The 22,391-nt window shown below is 45.6% G+C and overlaps 1 protein-coding gene across 1 annotated transcript in view; it reads left to right on the top strand.

Annotated features, from left to right (window-relative positions):
- MATCAP2 (microtubule associated tyrosine carboxypeptidase 2) overlaps positions 1–22,391 on the top strand; it is a 536,488-nt gene that overhangs the window by 387,645 nt on the left and 126,452 nt on the right. The window contains exon 6 of the mRNA XM_069613255.1: positions 8,838–8,935. Within this exon, the coding sequence (XP_069469356.1) occupies positions 8,838–8,935 (98 nt within the window). The remainder of the gene's footprint in view (positions 1–8,837; positions 8,936–22,391) is intronic.

The raw sequence follows: 22,391 nt of genomic DNA, 5'->3' as shown, positions 1-22,391 counted from the left end.
GAGTGCACCTACCAGTACTGGAGCCCCCAACACCAGAACCCACTATGTCCTGCCTCTCAGCAGCTATATGGGGTGAGGTCATTTTCTCCCCACTAGTGGCCAGATCCTCCTTGTGTGAGAACTACAGGCAGCACTGCCTGTTATTGCTCTTCACCATATAAAGGGTGCACAATGTGTCCCGTCGAGCCGTGGGGTGTGTCGCAGTGGGATTCAGCAACCCCCAGTTAAAGGGTGCAAAGCAGATGTTCAGCAGCACCCCCTATCGGACTAGCCCTGAATCATAGTGTTCTGCAAAATAGAGAAGCAAAGTGGATCTGCACCCAGCAGATTTGCAACCTGGGTCACTGCAAAGCGGACACATGTGGTATCCACTGTGGGGCCTTAATAGTAATTGCTACTTAGTCAATTAGAATTTCATGGCTACGGATATCCCTGCCAGATATCGTGTAAAGTGTTCCTTGAATAATGATCTAAAAAGACAGATACTGTGTACAAATGGCAAGTTCAGAGAAGGTGGAAAAAGAAACGTTGTTTATTTAGGTCAAAAACAATTGGTGTATATAAACTTGCAACACATTAACAAAATAAATTCTAACTCAACAACAGTTAATATGAGTAATAAAATAGAGAATGTATAGAATTTTATAGAGATATTTTTTTATGTATATATAAAAATACCTCTTGGTATAGTTCCTTGAGTACAGTTATAGTATACCAGAGAAATGAATAAGGTGTCCACAGGGTGTAAAACCAGAAAACACACAATAGAGAAATGAAAAAACAGTATTAATAAATGTGTGAAGTAACTGATTCAGCGAATCACGTAAGGTGTCTGGCTAAAATGAAGACATTGATGTCCAAAAGTCAATTTTCCTAGGTTAGGGTCTGCCAACTTGTTGGTAATATCAAAATGATCTTTTACAAGGTCATCTCAAGTTATTCAAAGAGAAACCATGATCTGGCACGTTCCAGCAAGAAAACCTGCCTTGGCCTATGATTAAAACGCATATACTGTGTACCCCACAGGGTCTATGAATATGCCCTGACGAAGGCAAGCTGATTTAAAAGTGTTCTCTATTTTATTACTCATATTAACTGTTGTTGAGTTAGAATGTATTTTGTTTCTCCAGCATTGGATCTTTCATGGATTCACATGCTTTAAATATTCCCTGTCGTTAGGCTGGAAACCTCAGTCTTTTTTTAAAATTGCGTTTACCCTTGGAAAACTTTGACACTTTAGTGTCCTATTGACGTCCTTTTGGGGTGCTTACGTACCACCCAATAGGACGTAGGGTATGAATGGACCCGCCCCCGTGGCTTCTCCTCAGATTTCAACCGTCTCCAAAGTGTCGGGATCACCTCGTGGTTTCTAAACATTGGTGTTGTGGTCATTTTTCTTTCCCAATGTCGGGGAAAGCGTTGTTTCGGCCCTGCACTACTTGCGGAATGAAAATGGTATACGAAGGGGATGGGCACATGGACTGCCTCTGTTGCCTCTACCCTCATCACTCCGCCGATATCTGCGACATCTGCAAGGGTTTCTCGCAGAAAACATTGAAGGACCGCAATTGGCGGCTGATATCGTGGCTGAACAATGGGGCATACCCTCCATCGGAGGTAGGATCAGTGCGCAGTATAGCATCGGAGAGACCTTCTCCTGCAGTTCCTCGCCGGGCGGTGTCGGCTGAACCGCCAGCAAAGAAGTCACGGCCTATAGAAAAGAGTGGTCGCTCCTCTTCGGGGAAACACCTGATGAAAGGGGCTCCTTCATCGTCTAAACATGGTCAGTCTGACCAGTCCTGAAGGCCTGAGAAAGGTTCTTCTTTTTCTTCTTTTTTGAAAAATAGACAAAAAGGACTCTTCGAAACACTTCTCTTCATGAGACCATCATAGGTCTTCCTCGAGTAGAGAATCTTTGAAGCACCTATCCAGAGAGTCAAAAAAGGCGGGATCGCCTGACAAATCAGCGCCACAGCTGCCAGCGCCGTCGTCGGGAGTCCCGTCGTCGACGGCTTCGCTACCGACCACAGTGTCTGTCTCCAAAGCGGTGTTGTCGTCTCCAGAGGCGGCAATCGACGAGGGCCCGAGGTTTTTATCGTTGCTGGTCGACGTGCTACCAGTGAGTGGATCTTGGCAGCCTTCGGCGTATGACACCCTTCTGCTGGACACATTATTACAGCAGGAGTCTGTCCTTTCAGTGTCGTCGATGGAGGAGGAATGAGAGCCTGTGGTGAACCCAACAAGCCTTGGCTTACAGTGCGTTGGCCCTTCGACGATGGCAGTAATACAGAATGTTCCACCTGCGTCTCCTCTGCTGAACCCGCAGTTGGTTCTGTCTCTACAGGTCTTACCTACACTGCACTCCCTATTAAGTCAGCTGGATGCAAGATTGCCTCCCGTGGGTACGCCTCTGGTAACACGCAGCAGGTGCCACTGCAGGTGCCTCTCAGCATTCAGCGTCCACGGCTGAGTTACTGGCTTCCTGGCTAATGAGCAAAGAGCCTCCTCGTTCCCACCCGGAGGAGGGTGAGCTGCAGGACTCTGATTCCGACCAGGGTCCCAGGGGCTCCATCTTTGACATTTCGTCATCGCCATGAAGAGACCCGACATGGGAGTCTGATGTGGAAATAAAGGCTCCTAGGAGTCCGGCGCAACCGTCGCCCCCGGATGACATTGGGGCATTTCATGCCATGATGGCAAAAGCCTGTATCGAGTTTAGTCTGACCCCTATTTGACCACATGTGAAAGAGAAGGAAGGCGGTTTTCTCCGTTCCAATCCTGGTCCATGTTTGCCAAGAAGGCCTACGTACCATGCGCCACCCATTTTCAGAGCCTGCAGTTAAAGGCAGGTTGGAGAAATAATTCAAGGCCCCGGACTCTACGCCAAAGTGTTTGGTTGCGCAACCTACCCCTGAATCAGTGGTGTCAGCGGCGGCTAGCAGGAAAGCCAGAACACAGCACAAATGCGCTACACCTCCTGACAGCGACGCTAGAAGGCAAGATGCCTTTGGAAAGAAGGTGTTAACAGTGGGGGTGACCTCGAAATGTGGTATCGGCTGCCCTGTATTAGAACATCTACCCGAGGAACACCGAAAGGCGGCCATGTTACTGGTGCGTGAAGGCGAGGAGGTGTCGAATCACAGCATTAACATCGCTGTAGACTTAGCGGAATCTGGGTTCAAGCAGATAAATAATGGGGTGGTACTAAGGAGGCAAGGCTGGCTAAAGTGCACAGACTTTAGGCCGGAGGTTCATTACAAGGTACTGGACATGCCCTGTGAAGGGGAACAACTGTTTGGAGAAAAAATAGATGAAGCCCTCAAGGGCATGAAAGAGGACGCCGATATAGCGAGGTCATTGGGAGCTTTGCAAAGCGGGCCATCGTTTCGTCCCTTTCGCCCCTTCCGTGGAGCTTCAGGAAACACCCGGTTTTCTGCCTCCAGAGACTGGAACTACAATCGTCCTGGATACTCTTCACAAGGATATAGACAAGCAGTACAGTCTATACGAAGATGCCGTGATTTTCCGGCATCCAGAAGGAGAGGAAGACAGCCCTCTTCCGCCAAAGGTAAACAACCGAAATCACAACAGTGACGGTCTTCGAGGAAATGTGCTGGGCGGCAGAGTGGCCGTACACATCGACAAATGGGACAAAATGACATCAGACCGTTGGGTATTGGACACAGTGAGGTTGGGCCACTCTCTGGAATTCAAGGACCCACCGGTTCCCATTCCTCCCGTGTATTCTGCACAACCTCATCTTCACATCTTACAGCAGGAGGTTGTATTTATACTACAGAAAGGGGCTATAGAATTGGTTCCATGGCCGAGAGAGTTCAGGGGATTTACTCCTGTTACTTCGTGGTCAAGAAACCCACCGGCAAGTGGCGACCCATTCTGGACCTTTGGCACTGAACAAGACTCTGCAACGCCTAAAGTTCAAGATGCTCACACTTCAAGAGGTCATTCGGTCAGTACAGCCGGGCGGGAGAATTTTTGGCATCGTTGGATTTGTAGGACGCATATTTCCACATACCTATGCGTCGACGACACAGAAAATTCCTGCGATTTCTAGTGGGTCAAAATCATTACCAATTCCTAGTGCTCCCGATCACCCTAAAATCATCCCCCAGGACATTTACGAAATGTTTAGCGCCGGTGGTGGCGTGGCTCCGACGAGAAGGTCATCACGTCTACCCTTACCTGGACGACTGGCTGATACGCGGCTCGTCTCCGGAGGTGACGCGGGCAAGTCTCAACGTTACCATGCGGCTGTTCCAACGGCTAGGCTTCGCTGTCAACTTCGAAAAGTCATATCTATCTCCCTCCAGGAGCTTGGTGTTTTTGGGCACAAAATTCCAAACTCAGTCAGGCCTGGTGAAGCCTTCCGTTTGAGAGAATTCAAAAACTCAAGCAGAAAGCCGCAAGAGTGTCGGTCAGAAAGTACATGTCACTGTTGGGAGCCATGGCATCATGTATTCCGTTTGGTGAAGGACTGTCGTCTCTTCATGAGGCCAGTGCAAGAGTTTCTGGTGGACCGGTGGGCTCAAAGTCACGGGTTATGGTCCGACAAGGTGGTGGTCAACAGCGACTTACAGGAAGCTCTTTGGTGGTGGCAGCTCTCGGACAATCTGACTCGAGGAGTGCTGTTACTGCAGCCCGAATTTCAAGCTACAATTGTGACGGATGCCTCTCAGGCAGGGTTGGGGGCGCATCTGGGGACCTTCCAGGTTCAAGGTTTGTGGTTTCTAGTCGAATCGAGTCTTCACATCAATGTTCTGGAACTGAGAGCGGTTCATTGGGTTCTAAAATAGTTTTTGCCGCGCATAAGCGGCTCTGTCGTGAGAGTGTTGACGGCCAATGCAACCACAATGTTTTACCTCAGGAAGCAGGGGGGCACACATTCCAGGATACTCTCAAGAGAGGCTCAGAAACTATGGCATTGGGCCCTCGAGCAAAACATCAATATTGTGGCGTTTCATCTGCCGGGATGATGAACGTGCAGGCAGACTCTCTCAGCAGGGAAATGAACCAACTCCACGAGTGGCAGTTGAAGGAACAGCATTTTCCGGAAATGGGGTCGTCCTTCATTGGATCTCTTCGCCACCCGAGAGAACAGAAAGTGCAAGGAGTTTGCCAGCAGATGGCCTCTGGGGGGTGCGTTCTCGTTCCTGTGGACGGGCAGGTTCGTGTACGCATTCCCTCCATTTCCACTCATTCGGCAGACCCTCCAGTGGATTTAGAAATACCCATGCCGTGTGATTCTGGTGGCCCCATGCTGGGCCAGGCAGCCGTGGTTCCCAGACCTACTCCATCTATCCGTAGCAGAAGAGGTGCGGTTACAAGTGATGCCGGACGTTCTGTTTCAAGACAAGGGTGCAGTTTGGCACCACGACCAGGGCTCTCTCAGCCTAACAGCGTGGCTCCTGCCTTCTCCGAGTTTGGCCATCGGAACATTCCTATTGACTGTCGCTGCATTTTGGAGGTGCCTAGAGCTCCGTCCACGAATGTCTCCTATGCATGCAAGTGGAAGAGGTTTTGTGTGTGGTGTAAGGGTCAGCCTGGGATGGACCCTTTAAGCATTTCATCGGAACAAATTCTGCCCTACTTATTGCACTTGGCAAAGAAAGGTTTGGCGTTCTCCTCCATAAAAGTATACCTGGCGGCCATTTCTAGATTCACTCAGAAGAGGCATGCTACCCCTTTGTTCAGTGATCATCTGGTTAAACATTTTCTAAGAGGATTGTTTCGGACTTTTCCTCCTGCCAAGAAATTCCCTCCTGGTTGGAGCCTCAATCTGGTGCTGTCGGGTCTGATGAAAGCCCCGTTTGAACCTATGTCGTCGACGCCCCTGCAGTTCTTGTCGTGGAAAGTGGCGTTTTTAGTGGCCATTACTTCGGCAAGAAGAATATCGGAGTTGCAAGCCCTAGTGATTTATCCTCCGTACTTACGTTTCTTCAAAGACAAGGTGGTGTTAGCTACTAACCCGCACTTTATTCCAAAGGTGCCAACTACTTTTAATAAACTCTCTTCTATTATGCTGCCATCATTCTTCGCTTCTGCTTCCTCATCGGCAGAAAAGGCTCTGCATACGCTGGATGACAAAAGAGCATTGAAGTTTTATCTGAGTCGTACTCGGGAATTCAGACGTTCAAGACAACTCTTTGTGGCTTATGGACCCTCAGTCAAGTGAAGAGCAATCTCCAAACAGGACTATCTTGCTGGGTCTCATCGGCTATTTCCTTTTGTCACTCTAAGGTGGGAAGAGGTGCCCGAAGGCGCACTCGACGAGATCCACCGCGTCATCAGCGGCATTATGGTCGGGGATTCCGCTGGTTGACATCTGTCAGTCGGTGCTGCATACATTTACTCAGCATTATTGTCTGGAGCAGCAGCATTGTGCAGATGTACAGATGGGACATGCAGTCCTGCAACGCCTGTTTCAGTAAGATAAATTCCCATAACCTTGGGGTATCTGTTTCAATGTTACCACTGCTAATGTCTTCCTGATGTATTGGTTTGCATTACACGCCACCATGCATGATGACTACTGCTATGTAATCTATTCAAAGCATGTGAATCCATGAAAGATCCAATGCTGGAGAAGGGAGTTGTTTCTTACCTGTAACTCCATTCCTCCAGCGTTGGTATCTTTCATGGATTCACATGCGCCCGCTGGCCTCCCCTGCATGCAAACCTAGTTGGTGCCTCTACTTTGGGGGTTAAAATCTGAGGAGAAGCCGCGGGGCGGGTACGTAAGAGCCCCAAAAGGACATCAATAGGACACTAAAGTGTCGAAGTTTTCCAATGGAAAATGCTATTTTTAAAAAAGACTGAGGTTCCCAGCCGGACGACGGTGAATATTAAAAGCATGTGAATCCATGAAAGATACCAACACTGGAGAAATTGAGTTACAGGTAAGAAACTACTCCCTTATGTGTTGCAAGTATACACCAATAGTTTTTGACCTAAATAAACAACGGTTTCTTTTTTCACCTTCTCTGAACTTGCCATTTGTACACAGTATTTGTCACAGTATCAGTCTTTTTAGATAATTATGCAAGGAACACTACACAGGATATCTGGCAGGTATACCCATACCCATGAAATTCTAATTGACTAAGTAGCAATTACGATTAAGGCCCTACGGTGGAATCCATATTTGTATGCATATGTATCTCACCCCAGTCACCAGTGGGAGTAGGGGTTGATCCTACCTATGTAAAACACTGCAAAGCGGACACCTTGTCCTCCAAAGCAAAGCTACCACAAAGTATCCATTCGCGCTGGACAGCACACAGCCTGCCAACAATTGTCACCTCTTCAGAAGACGCAGATCTCAATAAAGCAAGACCGCTATCACTGCTGCCGCCAGCCCACTATTACCAGCAGCACGGCCTCAGCACCATCACACCTGAGCAGACCCTGAAGCACCACAGATCCGCACAAATCAAAAAGCTGCAACAGGTGTCGGATCAATGAAGCAGTCACATAGGTCCGGCACCTCCTCCCGTTGGCAACTCTCACGTGGTATTGCAGCAGCTCTTCTCAGCAAAGTAAAGCAGGTATACGCCAAATGCCCCTGTCTGTGTGCCTTTCCAATACGCAGTAGCCACACACTGTTATAGTCCACAGCCTGCCTCTGCTGCAATGCCCAGGAGGCCCTTAATGGCTTGCATGACACGTGGAAGCCCGTAAGGGGGGCACACCCAAGCTCAGGGTCACCAACCCGCCGCCACCGCTCCTCCTCCAGAAGTCCGAGCTGCCCGTCAGCCGAGGGTCTCCACCACAGGCCCCGTCATAGACACAGACCCAAAGCTGGGAGATCAGCTAGGAGTACAGGGTAGTCCCCGATCACCGCCTCACACCATCCATGCCCCCGAATGGGACGCCAGCAAGCAGGGAGGGCAAGAAGCACACAGAAGCACACAGTGGAGCGAGTGACCCCCCCCTCAGCCTATGTCTCTGCCACACACAGGGTCAACCACCACGTCGGTCCTCGACAGAGCGGGGCCGGCAACCCGCTCCACACACCAGCCGCCACCGCTCCCAGGCCTAGCACGCACAGTGCTGCCGAATCCTTCATCGCCAAGCAGCCATTTTTAAGACATGCCTACGCATGTTCCAATCTATTTAGAGATCAGTCTGGCCACATTGCTGCAAAGGAGTGGGTCTATTCTTGGGATCACAGTGTGGGTTTGAGGCAGTGCACCGAAATCCAAAAGATCATTGGTATACACAGTTTAATCATTGTAATTCTTAGACTGTACACTTTTTTGTCACAAGCACATTAGACAGAGGATAATTCTTTCACCTTTTAAATCACCAAGTAGATCATACGACAAAAGTTTTAGATAATAGATAAGGCTAAATGAGGTAAGACATGTACTGTATAAAAGGATTGTTAGATGTATTACTAAAGGTTTATGGGTGTAAATGAAATGTTGTAAAATGTAATCAAGTTTTCTTAACCTCTGTGTTTTTATGTAAATCTCATATATATTTTTTATGGATGTAGCAATTGTGAATAAACATACATTGCTTGTATGAATTCTCCTGTTCTGATAATGTGTACGCATGAACTGCATGTTATCACGACAGCCTTTATACATAAAAGCCAGCAGATGAATTGTAGTTTTACAAACAATTGCACAAACAAAAATGTGATCTAGTAAAATTATAGAGTGCTCTTTCCTCAAATCATATAACTGTAAATTAAGGCAATTCTGTTACAAAGGCAAATTGGCAGAGCTTTATGGAGAATTCAACCCTCACTTTTTATATTTTGAGTTTATATTTTTGTATGTCATCTCTAGCTTATTTTTTGATTCCCTTAGGTTGTTTCAGTAAAGACCAGGTGTACTTGAATGGCATACTTCAAATTCTAAGGCATAGAGAGACGATCGACTTTAGTTTGTTAACAGCTCTTGGAAAGGTGAGTACACATGAAATAGTGAATCACAAGTGCTGTAGATGAATGTGACATGAATACATGTATTGGTGCATTGAGATTTGGTGGTTCAGTTTCAACATCAAAAACATTCCACAATCAAAAGATGGTAACTAACCAACTACTACATTTAGAGGAGATACTGAATTATTGGTATTTACCGTCAGTGGCTATTGGCGAAATAAACAATCATTGATCACAACAAGCTCTATTCCCATTCATTTGTTGTTAATTCTTTTTTGTATTACTGTCCAAATCATATACTGGTTCTGAAAGAAGTGATGGTTACATACAGGATCTGGATATTACAGCATCTTAAATGGGATTACAAGAATACACAGTTTAGGGCTTCATTTACATTAGTAAATGCAGGTATTACAGAATGAGCAGACATTTGCACAGGATATCATTTGTAACAAGGAAGTGTCACAAAGCAGATTGGTATCAACATGAGGCAGACAGGAGAAGTTAGAGTTCAACAAAGGTTTATCAGGACTAGTTACACGGTTGGACCTAATTAGGTAAAAATACAATGTACAACTTCAGTGACACAACAGGACAGCTTCTATTCGCTTGTCATAGTTGATATCCTTTTAGAGTGCACATCTCAGCACAAGTTCCCAACCTGGTGTAGAAGATCAGTTCAAAGTCACTCCAAAAAATGTGGGTTTTTAGTGTCACTATTACTTCTTTCTTGTCACCTTCTGTGGTTGACAGCTTCTTGCCCTTTGTTTTGGGAGACACCTCCTCCTGTATCTCTGTGCCCCACATTCACCCACACGTTAAGCCGCAAGAAGTCCAGATGTTTGGGTTTCATAATACTGAACAAAACCACAAGACTTCCACCGAGAGGCCATGAATCTGAGTGCGTCTAGAGGCTTAACTCCTGTTGTCTTTCCACCTATTTGTCCCCAGTTCCTGGCACTTTCCGAGAACATCCGGGCTGCACTCTCCTCCTTGACACATCACCACATTCTCATGCCTGGATGAATCTCTCTTGCATCTCCATTTCTCTTCAGCCTCTTTGCCCTCATACAGCTCATCCACGCTCCGCCAGGCTCTCTCCACCCTTCCCAGGCTGACATATGGGGGTCGGGAATGCCTTCTTATGATCTTCCACCTTCTTTCCTTCAGATGTTCTCATAACCTCGCCGAGACACCTCCTTCAACCCTCCTCCTTCTCTCCAATATCTCCGACAACTTTCTCCCAATGTCTCTGTAGACACCCATCCGAAAACATCCAATACGATTACAATGGCAGCAGCAAGAGAGTCAGGTTTTATTTCTTTTACAGCTGCAGAGAAATGGATACAGAAACTCGCAGAGTAGCCCTCTCCCAAAAATGTGGCCTCTGAACACAAATTTCTATGTTTTTTTTTTAGGGTTTTACCCAATAAAAATAATACACAAGTCAATAACATTCATTTAGTTGGTTACATGTGAATAATACTTCCAAATGTAAACACCCTGGGATCTTAAAGGGCATGATTTGGCAGCTAAATGAAGTGACTGCACAATTCGACTTGGCCTACCCACGTGAAACAATCCACACTTCTGGCAGATTGCTCCACCTTACATAACGAGTCACAGCGTGGTGACCTGCACCATTGTGTTCCTTAATACAGTTCTCAGGCAAGAGAGCCTTACCCCCATGTATGATATGTCACGCCCCACTGGGCATGCCATGCATATGTCCCATGCAGAGACTAATGTCACAGCCACACAGCCTTCTGGATTTTCTAGAGCTCTGCCAACCAGTTGTAGTTTCTCGCAGTTCTAATGTGTCGTATCACTAATCATGGCTTTGGTGCTGCTCTACCCATTACAGCTGCTTGATGACTGATTATGTGAAAACATAAAGTACTGTCGGTTTTCATCAGTGTCCCACTTTCATGTTTACACGCATAGTTTCTTGCATTTTATTTTTCTTCATTCCGTCCCTTTACATTTCAGTATTTCTCTTTCCCTCGATATTACAGGCCTCTGCCTATAAAGAGTTATTTCTTAAACATGTATTCAAACGTGCTAGGTACCATGTTAAATATATATTTTTTTATTATTGTTATTTGGTTAACAAGTAACCTTTAACAAACACAATAAGAAAATATACATACAACAATTCATTTAAAAAATACATTAAAAAAGAAAAACAGAATTTTATAAATTACTAAACTATACTAAAAGGACATAATCCAAATAACCATTATGTCAAACAATTTGCCCTTTCACATACATCTAAAACTTCCTTTAAAAAATTAAAATGCAGCAGTCATCCATTTATTACGGCCAAAGGAATTCATAATCAACTGCCATACTCTGCCAGTGTGAACCTGAACATAAGGTTGGATTAAGTGGCCAAAGTGTGACATACGTTTCACCTCTAGTGATTTGCACTCTAGCCATATGTGGCGTAGCGTCTCCACCTCCTCAGAGTTAGACCCGTGTGGTAAGGGATTACCGTTACCGGTAAGGGCACCGGTACTGGTAATCCCTTACCACCCTATTACGAGGTCCCTTTGCGGGTCCTCCCTTAACGCCTGGTTTTACTAGGCTTTAAGGACGGGACCCGCAAAGGGACTTTGGAGGTAATAACGGTACCGCAATTTGCGGTACCGTTATTACCGCCTTCCCCATTCCCATTGAGCCCTATGGGGGCTCAAATGGGATTGGGGAAGGGCCCTGGTGAATGGGGAATTACCGCCCCGCCAACCTTGGAATGGGGCGGTAATACCACCATTCACCAGGGCGGAGTCGGTAAGGGTTTGGAGGCAGCCATGGCGCTAATAGCGCCATGGTTACCTCCAAACTCGTACTGACCCCCAATGTGTTAATATGTGTTCACACTATGGGCCTGATCACGAGTTGGGCGTTATCCCAGCAGTAATACCACCAGGATACCGCTCCCAACGTTAATTGCGTTAGCCCAATAGCGCCGGATCACGGGTTGTGTGATAACGGGAAATCCCAGTTCCCCATTGGAGCCAATGGGGCATTTTTTTTGCTATTACCGCGCGCTAATACGACCAGCGCTAATTGCGCCAAAAATGGGGCGCTAAATGGGATTTCCAGCTCTGGCAAAAAGCTGCAGGTAACACAGCCCATTTAGCGCCCAACTTGTGATCAGCCCAGCCCTCAAATGCAGCAGTTTTAGCGTTACCGCTGTATTTAGGCATTTACCCTGGCCCATACCAACTCGTAAGAATATAGAGATTTTCATTTCGGCGCCTAGGTGGTGGGCACTTCTGACCTGCAATCATTAACACCACTGGTCTCTGCAACTGCGTTCCAGTTGCCAGTCTAATCACACCCTGCCTGCCTTTTTTTACAGAGTCACGCACAGCGATGCCAACATTATTGTCTGCAAGGGCTCTATATAGCACTACTTTTCCTTGCATTACATGACGCAATATATCTTGAATTGCAGAGAGTAACTATTTCATATGGTAGTTTGAAAGCCTTTTCTCATTCTCAAAGTCAGTTGTAACATGTGCAATTCATGTTTTACTTTGTCAATCTTCTTTATTTGGGGCAATACTTCTAGCATTATGGCACTATGTATGAATAGTCAAAATGGATCTCGCATCTTAAATGTAAATGCACTCTCAGTTCTGCTGGCCAATACGTGTTACATTTCTGTTAGCATGGCCAACACAAAGTTCACCTCGTATGTCAGTCCTGCAACAGGGTTAATACAGCTGTCATTAGCAACAAGCAGTATGCTTTGCCTTCCCACAAAATCCAACCTTAGATAGTCAAAACCTGGTCATGCTTTATTTTGCCCATTCTTTGGCATTGAGGTTCTGAGCCATAGTCTCACTTCTCTTCGAGAACACTCACAGCATAGTGACTGGGTATCTTAGGGACTTGGATCACCCAGACACCATGATGATCACCTAGACCCATCTGCAACCTGCCCGTATGGTTGGGTATTACTAGCTATGTTGTGGCTCATACTCCCTTGACCAGCCCGTAAGCGTTGAATGAACATTGCGTTGTCTCACTGCCAGATTGCCAGCTCGAAAACGTACGCAGATCACGCCAGGGTTATGGCATAGTCGGTATTCCTAAACTTTCAATCAGCACTTCTGGACAGGGTTGATCGAGAGATGCCCTCTGGAATCGCTGATTCAGGTAGCCTTGGATTTCTCCACATGCAATTTCCCCATTGATCTTTCGACCTGCAGAGGTTTTGTAAAATTTGAGATTTGTTGGCACGTTTTGCATGAGACTACTTAAATCTCTGATTACATGGTGCTCTCACATGCTTACATCATTTTTGAGAGTTGTGCCCATTTTATCCACCTTGCCGCCTTCTCTTGATACACCAACCTTTCCTCATGCACCTGGCTTTGACATATATTCCAAGGTAATGCTACTTATTTATCCCCATCCCAGATACAACCTTGTAGGTGTCTCCTCTTCCTTCTTTTAAACGCCAGCATGTCCTTCGGTTGCACCAAGCATATTGCAGCTCATATAGAACAATTTGGAAAATGAGATTTCAAGTACAATATTGGCAAGAAGAACTGAATCAAGCCTAAAATCGTATTAATTGCTGTCCATTTGTATTGCCCAGTGACTTTAACGAAGGCTACTGGGTTTTTAGCACACTCGTCTCTCAATCATTTACTCTTGGGGTAGTGGGATAAAAAATACATTGGATAAGGGTACAAATGAAACTCTACACAGGTAGTTTGTCCAGGCAGACGGTTTTCATGTTCTTAAAACTTTATTTTCATCACAGCACTAATGTTTTTTTACAGTAGGGTATCAAGAATAGTACTCCAGACATTCCACCTATTACAGCATCAAAGTCATTGGCGGATAGATCAGAGTCTTCAGAGGGGACCTACCACTTTGTAAACTGGGCTAGAGCCCCTACCATCCACACCACAACTGTCCAGCTCGTGCACAGCTGTTGATCCCATTGTCTCACTATTATTTCGCATCAATTTCAGCCTGTTTTTGAACTGTCGGAATGGAACCCGGATATTTTGGGGGCGTTGGTTCAGGGCTACTCGTGTACAGTAATCGGGTTTCATAGCACAACTCCAAGTCAAGTGTCTTAACCATTTCTGAGTCATGGAGGGTGTGCATTTAGTCCAGTTCAACATTATACAGCCTTTAGCCACTGTCATGCACACTAATAATAATCTGCTGGCAGTGTTAGGGAACCCAAACACTTTACCAAAAAGACAACGAAGAGGGTCCAGGGGGATATCTTTAGATAATATTTAGGATACCAATGAGAGACTCGATTCCCAGAAAGTAACAGTCATGTGACATGACCTCATTAAGTGTATGGAACCTGCTCCATCAGCCCGACGTTTCGGACATTCACCATTGTCAGTGAAGTCAAACTTCATTTGATGGGACGTAGTCATATAAGCTTGGTGGAGGACTTTATATTGTATTCATTTGAATCTAGTATTAAGTGCAACCATATGGGCGTATGGGTGTATTGGCAAAGGGAGGCCCACATCTGATCATCTAGTTGCACTTTCAGGTCTCTTTTCCATTTTGCTCTACTTGCAGACTGAATTGGGAGGTGGATACGTGTGCCATTTGAAAAATTATGGAGACGATTCTTCGAGAACTTGTAGAGTTTACAATATAATGTGATATGGAAATTTTGGGGGGTTCCTGAGGAAATTGTGTGGTCCATACACTGAGAGCCATTTATAGTGTGAAATACTGAAGGTCACCCGAAAGTAATTCCCCACTTTACTAGCAAACTGTTCCCTGGAAACAAATGTGCCTTCCGGGTGGATATAATTCCTTTATCTCACACCTAGTCTGAACTCATCACATGTTGGGTCAAGTTCTCTTATACCCCACAAACCTAATTCTGCTGTATATGGGAACTGAATCTGCAGACATTTGCAGATTCAGTGCACTTACTCCATGCACCGGCTGTACATGATACTGGGTCATATTTACACTTATCTGTAGGGGTCAGGTGAGAAAGGTAGCATGTAACGAGTAGGGGTGCACAGACATTCTCTCTATTCTGGGGGCAAAGGGAGAAATGCAAAATGCTTGGGACCCTGGAATCCAGTATGTACAAATTGGGCTGGTGCCACAAGAAAGTAAAGCTCCATGTCTGGTGTGCAAGCCCCCCCTAAGGGCCGGGTCATTGTTTCACAATTAAAAAACGTTGGAGATTTTGTATGCCAAACCAAACTCACTAATAATGAGCACAGTTGTCTGAAAAATATGGTACCGGGCCAGACAGAGATTTTCTGAAACAAATAAAGTAATTTAGGGACTGTTAACCATTTTGGCAATAGCTATCCTCCCATAAGTGGAGATCGGGAGCGTGGACCATCTTGTGATTTTTCGCTGTTGGTGATAGGATAGAGGTTTAGTCTTTCCTTATAATAATACCAAGGTAGATTACCCATATTTGTTACCATTTACTAGAGCCTATTTCCTGGTCTTTTGGGGTCCAGTTGATTAGGGGAATAGAATTGACGTAGTGTAGTTAACTTTCATGCCTGAGAATTGTCAGAATCGTACTATTTCGTGTGTAAGGGGGGGAGAGGTAAGATTGAGGATCTTTGATATAAAGTATGATATCATCGGCATATAAGGACACAGTTTTTCTCCTGCCCCCCATAGCTAGGCCTCACCCCCTACAAGAGTCTAATTTTAACTGCCAGTTGTTTGATTGTGAGGGCAAATCATAGGGGAGACAGTAGGCACCCCCTTTCTAGTTTCCTAGCTCAGATAGAAAGGGCTTGCGTGCCTACCTATTAGGCCAATAAATGCATTAGAGTATGAGTAAAGGAGTTTTATACATTGCAGGAAGTAGCCCAAAATCACTACTTTCTCCAGTATTGCAAAAAGAAAGTTCCACTCCACAGAGTCAAATGCATTTTCAGCGTCTAACAGTGCGCCCAGTGCGTGGAGCTTAGGATCAATTTGGAAACCAAATTTGCAAATAGCCGCCATAGATTCAGCACTGTTGCTCGACCAGGCAGAAATCTAGACTGATCAAGAGGGATCATTGACCATATTTGAGACCTCACACAGTCGCCAAAATCTTTGAGAAGATCTTGGCATCCAGATTTATCAGTGATACAGGCCTATTGGAGGTGCAATCAGTGGGGTCTTTCTCTGGCTCCAGGATAGCATAATTATGGCTTCACGCATAGTAGAAAGAGGGGGGCCTTACTGTAAAGCTTCTTGCCAAACTTTCATCAAGTGCAGGGCCACTTTAGGACCATATTCTTAAAGATAACCATGCCGTTAGACTGTCCGATCCTGGGGCTTTGGAGGTGGGAGTGCCACAATGGCATACATTATATTGTGTGTCGTTATTGGGTCATATAGGAGTTCTAGGGGGGGTTGTGTAACCCTCCTAGCATACAGTTTCTTGTAATGAGTATGAAACGTGTTTACTATGTCACTTGGATCTGACATGAGTGTCCCCTCATAATTCAATATGTCGCTATGTTTGTAGGGTCTTGTTCAGAACGCAACAGTCGAGCTAGGAGGCAGCCAGGTCATCTGTCCTCTCCATAATTTCAGGTCTGTATCAGGGCAGAAATTAATTTTACTTCCCGTTCTGCCAGTGATCGGAATTAGTCCACTTTATCTTTAATAAAGGGCAGCAGAATCTTCTTGTTGGACTGACACATTTCAATTTCAAGACATCCGATTTCTACCTTCATTCTCTACCTCCAATCTCTATGTCTATACAGCATCCACGAGGACTGACCCAATACTAGTTTCAAACAAGGTATTAATCACCTCAATGTCAGTTTTAAATACTAAATTTGACTTTGCATGTAACCGAAAATGCCCGGGATGTCGCTCAATCACATCCTCCTCAAGATGAAATGTCCACAATAAGGGGGGGTAGTCTGATAGAGTGCTATGGAGGAGAGTACACTCATGAGTCCTATGTAACAGTCCTGTCCCTATTAGGATATAGTCAATCCTTGATGGCAAATCATGGACTGAAGAGTAATATGAATATCCCCATCACTTGGATGGAGTGTCCGCCCTGAGGCCTTTGGGCTAGTGGCGCAATACAAGAACACAGATAGATAGATGGTGTCTTCCACATGTAAAAAAAATGCTCAAAATCTTTCCATTCAGACAGGGAAAGAGCTCTGGGAGCCCTGCTGGATCTATCTAGGAAGGAGCTATCCGGATCTTGCTCATGACTATGTATGACTATGTATCTTGAATCTAAGGACTTGTGAATTAAGGTGAGGTCTCCGCACGATTTAGAAGAAAAGGATGTGGAGGAGCCCCAGGGCTTATCAAAAGACTTATTTGCTGGTGCCTGAGAGGTGCATTTCTTACAGTAGGATACTTTTCTCCTGTGCCTTTCACAGTAGGCTTGTACCCTGTGGCCGTTTATCTGGGTATTGAGACCCCTAACATTCCAGCTTAATAATGTACATATATCTGGGAGGGGGTTGTTGGGGTCTCTCTCTAGAGGTGGTTTACTGGAGGCCGAGGTGTGAAGCTAGTTGCACCAATGAGGCTGCATTTTTAGATAACCCTGTTCTGTGATTTTAGGCTTTGCCTTGCTTTCTGGAGCTGTGCCCCTCCCTTTCCCATCCCACTGCCAGACCGTAACACACAGTGATAACACCCACCCATGCCATCAAACAAACCCAAACATCAAACCTTGGGCAACTGCCCTGGGGCAACTGCGAGTCGCTCATCCATCGACCCCAGTCTGAGGGGGAGAGGACACGCACTAGAAACGTCAATTTTTTAAAAAAGTGGACTCAGGCATTGCATCCTTAACCATATGCTGTGGGACGATACCCCATTAGGTGTCCCTGTGATAGAATCATAGGTGTGTTTTAAGAAAAGAGTTCAACCATTACATTGTGCGGATATCTGGGATGCTACTTCTTCAACTTCCATCATTCCAGGAGTCCAGAAAAACGTGTGCTTCCTTTGGGTTAGTAAAGAAGTGTGTTTTGTTGTTGTGAATGATACAAACCCTGGACGGTTACAACATTGCATATTTCAAGCCTTTGTCTCTCAATTTGAGCTTGACATATTTGAATGATAGGCCTTTCACAGTGCACTTCACTAATGAATGACTCCATAAAGATTTCCATGTGACTCACAGAAATAGATTTGGGTATGTCAACCAACCATAAATGATTTCTTCTTGAACTCGCCTCCAGATCTTGATTCTTGACTTGGATCCCCTTTACCTCCTGTTGCAGTACTCGTATGATGTGGCTCACCTCTGAACTGTTGTCTTCCAGAATCCCTACTTGATGCTCCACTTCAGATATACGTCCTCTTTCCTTCTCAATCCTTTATTGCTTCCTGTCCACCTTGAAGACAAGGTTGTCTAATTTCTTGTTAACTGAGGCGAACCCCCCCGATTTCATTTGGGTAAGGTTGATGGACAATTTGGACTGGCCACAATGTTGTCCAGTGCCTGAGCCTCAGGCATCAAGGATTCCGAGGCCAGCAAAGTCCCATTAGATTGTCTAGCCAATGTCAAGGTGGGAGCCTTCTGTCTGGGTTGAGCCGGTAGGTCTTTATTCGAAAAGGATAATTTTGATTTTCACATGGCCAGGGGCAGGAAGAGATGCCTGGTGGCTCTCATGACTTAGGTAGGGCTAAGCACCATAGATCTATTCGGGTGCATTACCCTTGTGCCAGGGGCGTTTTAAATGGGACCCTGAACATATAACAATCCCAGCCACTTTGCTTACAGGGGAGAGATGTTGGGTCCAACTAGTTAGGAGCAGGGCCTGAGAGCAATTCTGGCCATGGTGTGGTGCCCGAATTGAGGGTTAGTTGCGCAGAAGGGATTATCACACGAAACCAAACAGTTTCACCCACAAGTCTAAAACCACATGGAGCATAACTGTTAGATACCATCCATCTTCTTTGTCTCTTGAATCTCACCTGCGTAGCCATATGTCCCCAGTGGAATATCTCGATAGATCCTGAATTCTGAGAAATGAGCGGAGTGGGGCAGTGCTACTGAAAGTAACCACTATATCGATCGTTGCCACCCCAGCTCGCCAGCTTTTTGTAGGGGAGAGCCAGGCCACAGGGTTCTACCCCGCGGCTCCCACTTCAATGCATGCTGCAGGCTCAGGGACTCCAAGGGAAAAGGCCACCTGTGGTCTGCGCTCCTCGCCAATAGGAAGGGGAAGGACGGTGCCTATGAAAAAGAGAACGCCCCCTCCAGTGGCCCCACCTGGCTCACCGGTCTCACCACCAGGGATGGTCGGGCCTCCGGTGTACTCAACGTGGTCACTAAGGTGGGGGAAAGTGTTCCTATATTTGTAAACTCGGGGGACAGCTGGGCCTCCCAGCACAGTCCTGTGGTTCATGCATCGATATGTGCGGCTGCCGCAGCCGCAGCCATAGCACGTAAGAGCAGGAACGAGGTGGGTTAGCGCAGGGAAGTGGGAATGGGTTATCGCTCGCAGCCTCACCAGGCTGGCCAATCGTTCAAGGGTAACGATCGGGCCGTCTGTGTATGCCGCGCAGTTTCTTGTTTCTGTGTCAATTTTTGCACACCAAACTGGATATGAGGAATCTTCCAGGTCGCCCCAGAAGTACCTCCGATTCAGAGTAATCGGTAATCTTTCGCTCACAATAGTTGGCTCTCTCCTTCCATCCCCTCATTCGGAGCCAAGAGATAAGCAGCAATCTAGGACTTTAGTTTGTGAGCGCCCCCCAACAGTTTCCTTTTTGGATAAACAATGTTTCTCCACTGTAAATTAATTGTGCACCTATTGCAAAACCAGATTGCATTTTCCATTCTGTTCAGTTTGTTTGTTATCTGCTATGCAGAACCCAGTGGCTTTTGCAGTATCTGCCTGGTCATTTAGGTGTTTGTGATATAACATCTCATCCTGGAAGCATGTCTCCCCATCACCTTCTTTGTTTTGACTTTCATTGTGACATCAGTAATCTACTGGATCACTTTCTTGTGCTATTTTCAGATCGGTCAGACAAAAAGAAGTCAAATTAGTTTTCCATGTTGGTCTTGGATGCCCAATTTGTTTGACAGTTGGAACGTTAATTTTAGTTAAATCCTTTCCAATGTTTGGACATACCTCTTTCTTGCCCCATTATGCAAGAGACTGTCTTTCTAAATCATTGGGAGCCCAATTAGGGCGAGGGCCAAAAATTGTAGGTACTAGAGGTGGTGAAGCCAGAGAACTCTAGGGTAGGGCCGAGCCAGGGCCGAGCTTGGGGGTCTGGCCTGGCTCTAGGGGCACAATGCGGGCCGACTTGGGGGCCAGTCTAGGGCCCTAGGTGGAGTTCGGGCCGGCCCGAGCCACGCCGGTTACGCCCAGCTCTAGTAGGTACTCTCTGGCTCTTATGGACATTCCCAAGTAATAAGTAACCCCATATGCCCATGATGCAGTCCCATTATTACCTCAATGGCACACAAGTATTGCCCTTCCTTTTCAATAGGAACAGTTTCTTACTTCCTCCGTTGTCTCAATCTGAATGTATGTAACCTCCATTCTGGTTGCTCCTAAATTACACTCAACAGTTTTTCCCTCATAGTTCTTCTCGCATGGTTATAACCAAATAATAAAAGAGGCGTGTTAGTTGTTGACAGAAATTAGAATGGATCCAGGGTAGCACATCTCTGCAGCGAACGGTAGTATTTGTCGTGAGGAGGACCTCAATAGGGCTGGCTGTTCTACCTAGGAATAAAGCAAATCTTGCGAAGATGGTTCCTGACATAGATCTAGTTCCCAGGCTTGAACGAACGGGTAACACAGCATTTCAGGTTCCTTTGTTAGTGCCTGCTACCTACGAATGGATAGGCCTGGCCACTTTGACCAGGGTTTGACAATACTGAAACACTACATCATCTAGTAGGTGCACATTTCCCCGACTCAGTGGTTATGGGAATGACGCTGCTAAGCGCATCTGTCTGACAGTGAGAATTTCAGAGGGACTCAACCCATTTTCCTGTTTGTGGTGCCTTGCATACTCATTAAATTAAGCAGCAGTACATTTACTCACTTCAAGCCATTTTGAAAATACATTTTGAGGTTTTTTTCAGGACCACATTTTGTCTTTCCACTGCCTTGGCTGATTGTTGGTGGAAGGGGGAAATGCAGCTTCTGCTGAATTTTAGGTATGCGACAGAACCCCTGAATTACCTTTCCTGTAATGTGTGTTACGTGTTCACTATTAATACTCACAGGCACTGAACATGGCATACAATCTCTGACCAGTGCTTTAACCGCTACCTGAGTGTCCGCTTAGCGAGTATGATTCTACTCTGTCCAATTCGAGAGCATAGCTAGAATTACAAGGACAAATTCCCTCCCGCCACGTTAGTCAATAGGATAAAATCTTTTTGCAGAGTAGCTGAAGCCATCAAGAGTATGGAATGTTATCCTTGACTGGCATTGGGACGTTTGCTCACATAGTACTAGTGAGACACCAGGCACTGCCATTGATGAAAAAGCCTGCTACATACCACTCTCTCCCACCTGAGCAACCATCCCCCCTTTGCCTACTTGTGTAACCCTGTGTTGCAAACATGCAAAGTAATGGAGGGGAAATCGGGGAACCACTAAAAGACAATTTTTGGAGGGTCAAAATCTCTCTATTTGTAGCATGCACCCTGTCTTGCTCTATGCATTCTTTCCAACAACTGATGCATGTTCCTGTATTTCAGGAAGTTCTTCAAGAGTACAATAATTAGGTGTAAGTGATTGCACCGGAGTTTGGGGAAATAACCTCACAGCCTAGGGAACATGTTCAAGGCAGCCCTCTTGCCTCTCTATCGATGAGGGCGTTCCACAGTGTGACATCGTCTTTTGGAACTTGATGAACTGACAACCGCTATCTCTTTTATCAATAATAGACATATCAAACAGCTTTATTTCAGCAATAAGTCATAAAAGCTTGCATTAAGAAAATTTCAATACGGTTAAAAGAACAAGGTAACAATAGTCAATAGTAAAAACAAATACAAAATGTATCAGTCAATAAATACAGTAGAATCACTCCTGCTTTATACAGTATTGTATATGAATGTATTGCTAATAAGCACTTCTTTCTTAATATCCTGACATTCATTAAATAACTTGATGTAATGATATCATGCAACTCACTAAGTGTTAAAGTTTTTTTTTTTTTAAATGGTGCGTCCATCATGGTTAGTAATGGGAGGAAAGTTTCTGTGTACAGAGCATTCTTTTTTTAATTTTCAAACAATTCATAAACATCACATCTGGGCAATACGGAAGGAGTCAAAGGTTATAGATCATACAATGCGCACCATCCCATTTCCCCCTCCGTATGAGCATCATGGTTATTTCTGCATACTTTCCCCCGTCCTACCCTCCTTTCCTCTCCCCATGCTGTCTCTGTAGCCAAGCACACTCCTGGCAGAGTACAGTTCGTTGCAGTCCAAAAGGGTTCCCATGTTGTCATTGCCCCTAACCGGCTCCAGCCC

The sequence above is a fragment of the Ambystoma mexicanum genome, chromosome 5p, assembly GCF_040938575.1.
Source record: "Ambystoma mexicanum isolate Mex_15411 chromosome 5p, UKY_AmexF1_1, whole genome shotgun sequence".
NCBI classification, from domain to species: Eukaryota; Metazoa; Chordata; class Amphibia; order Caudata; family Ambystomatidae; genus Ambystoma; species Ambystoma mexicanum.
The sequence above is the reverse complement of the archived record's forward strand: the minus strand, read 5'-3'. Positions and strand labels throughout refer to the sequence as shown.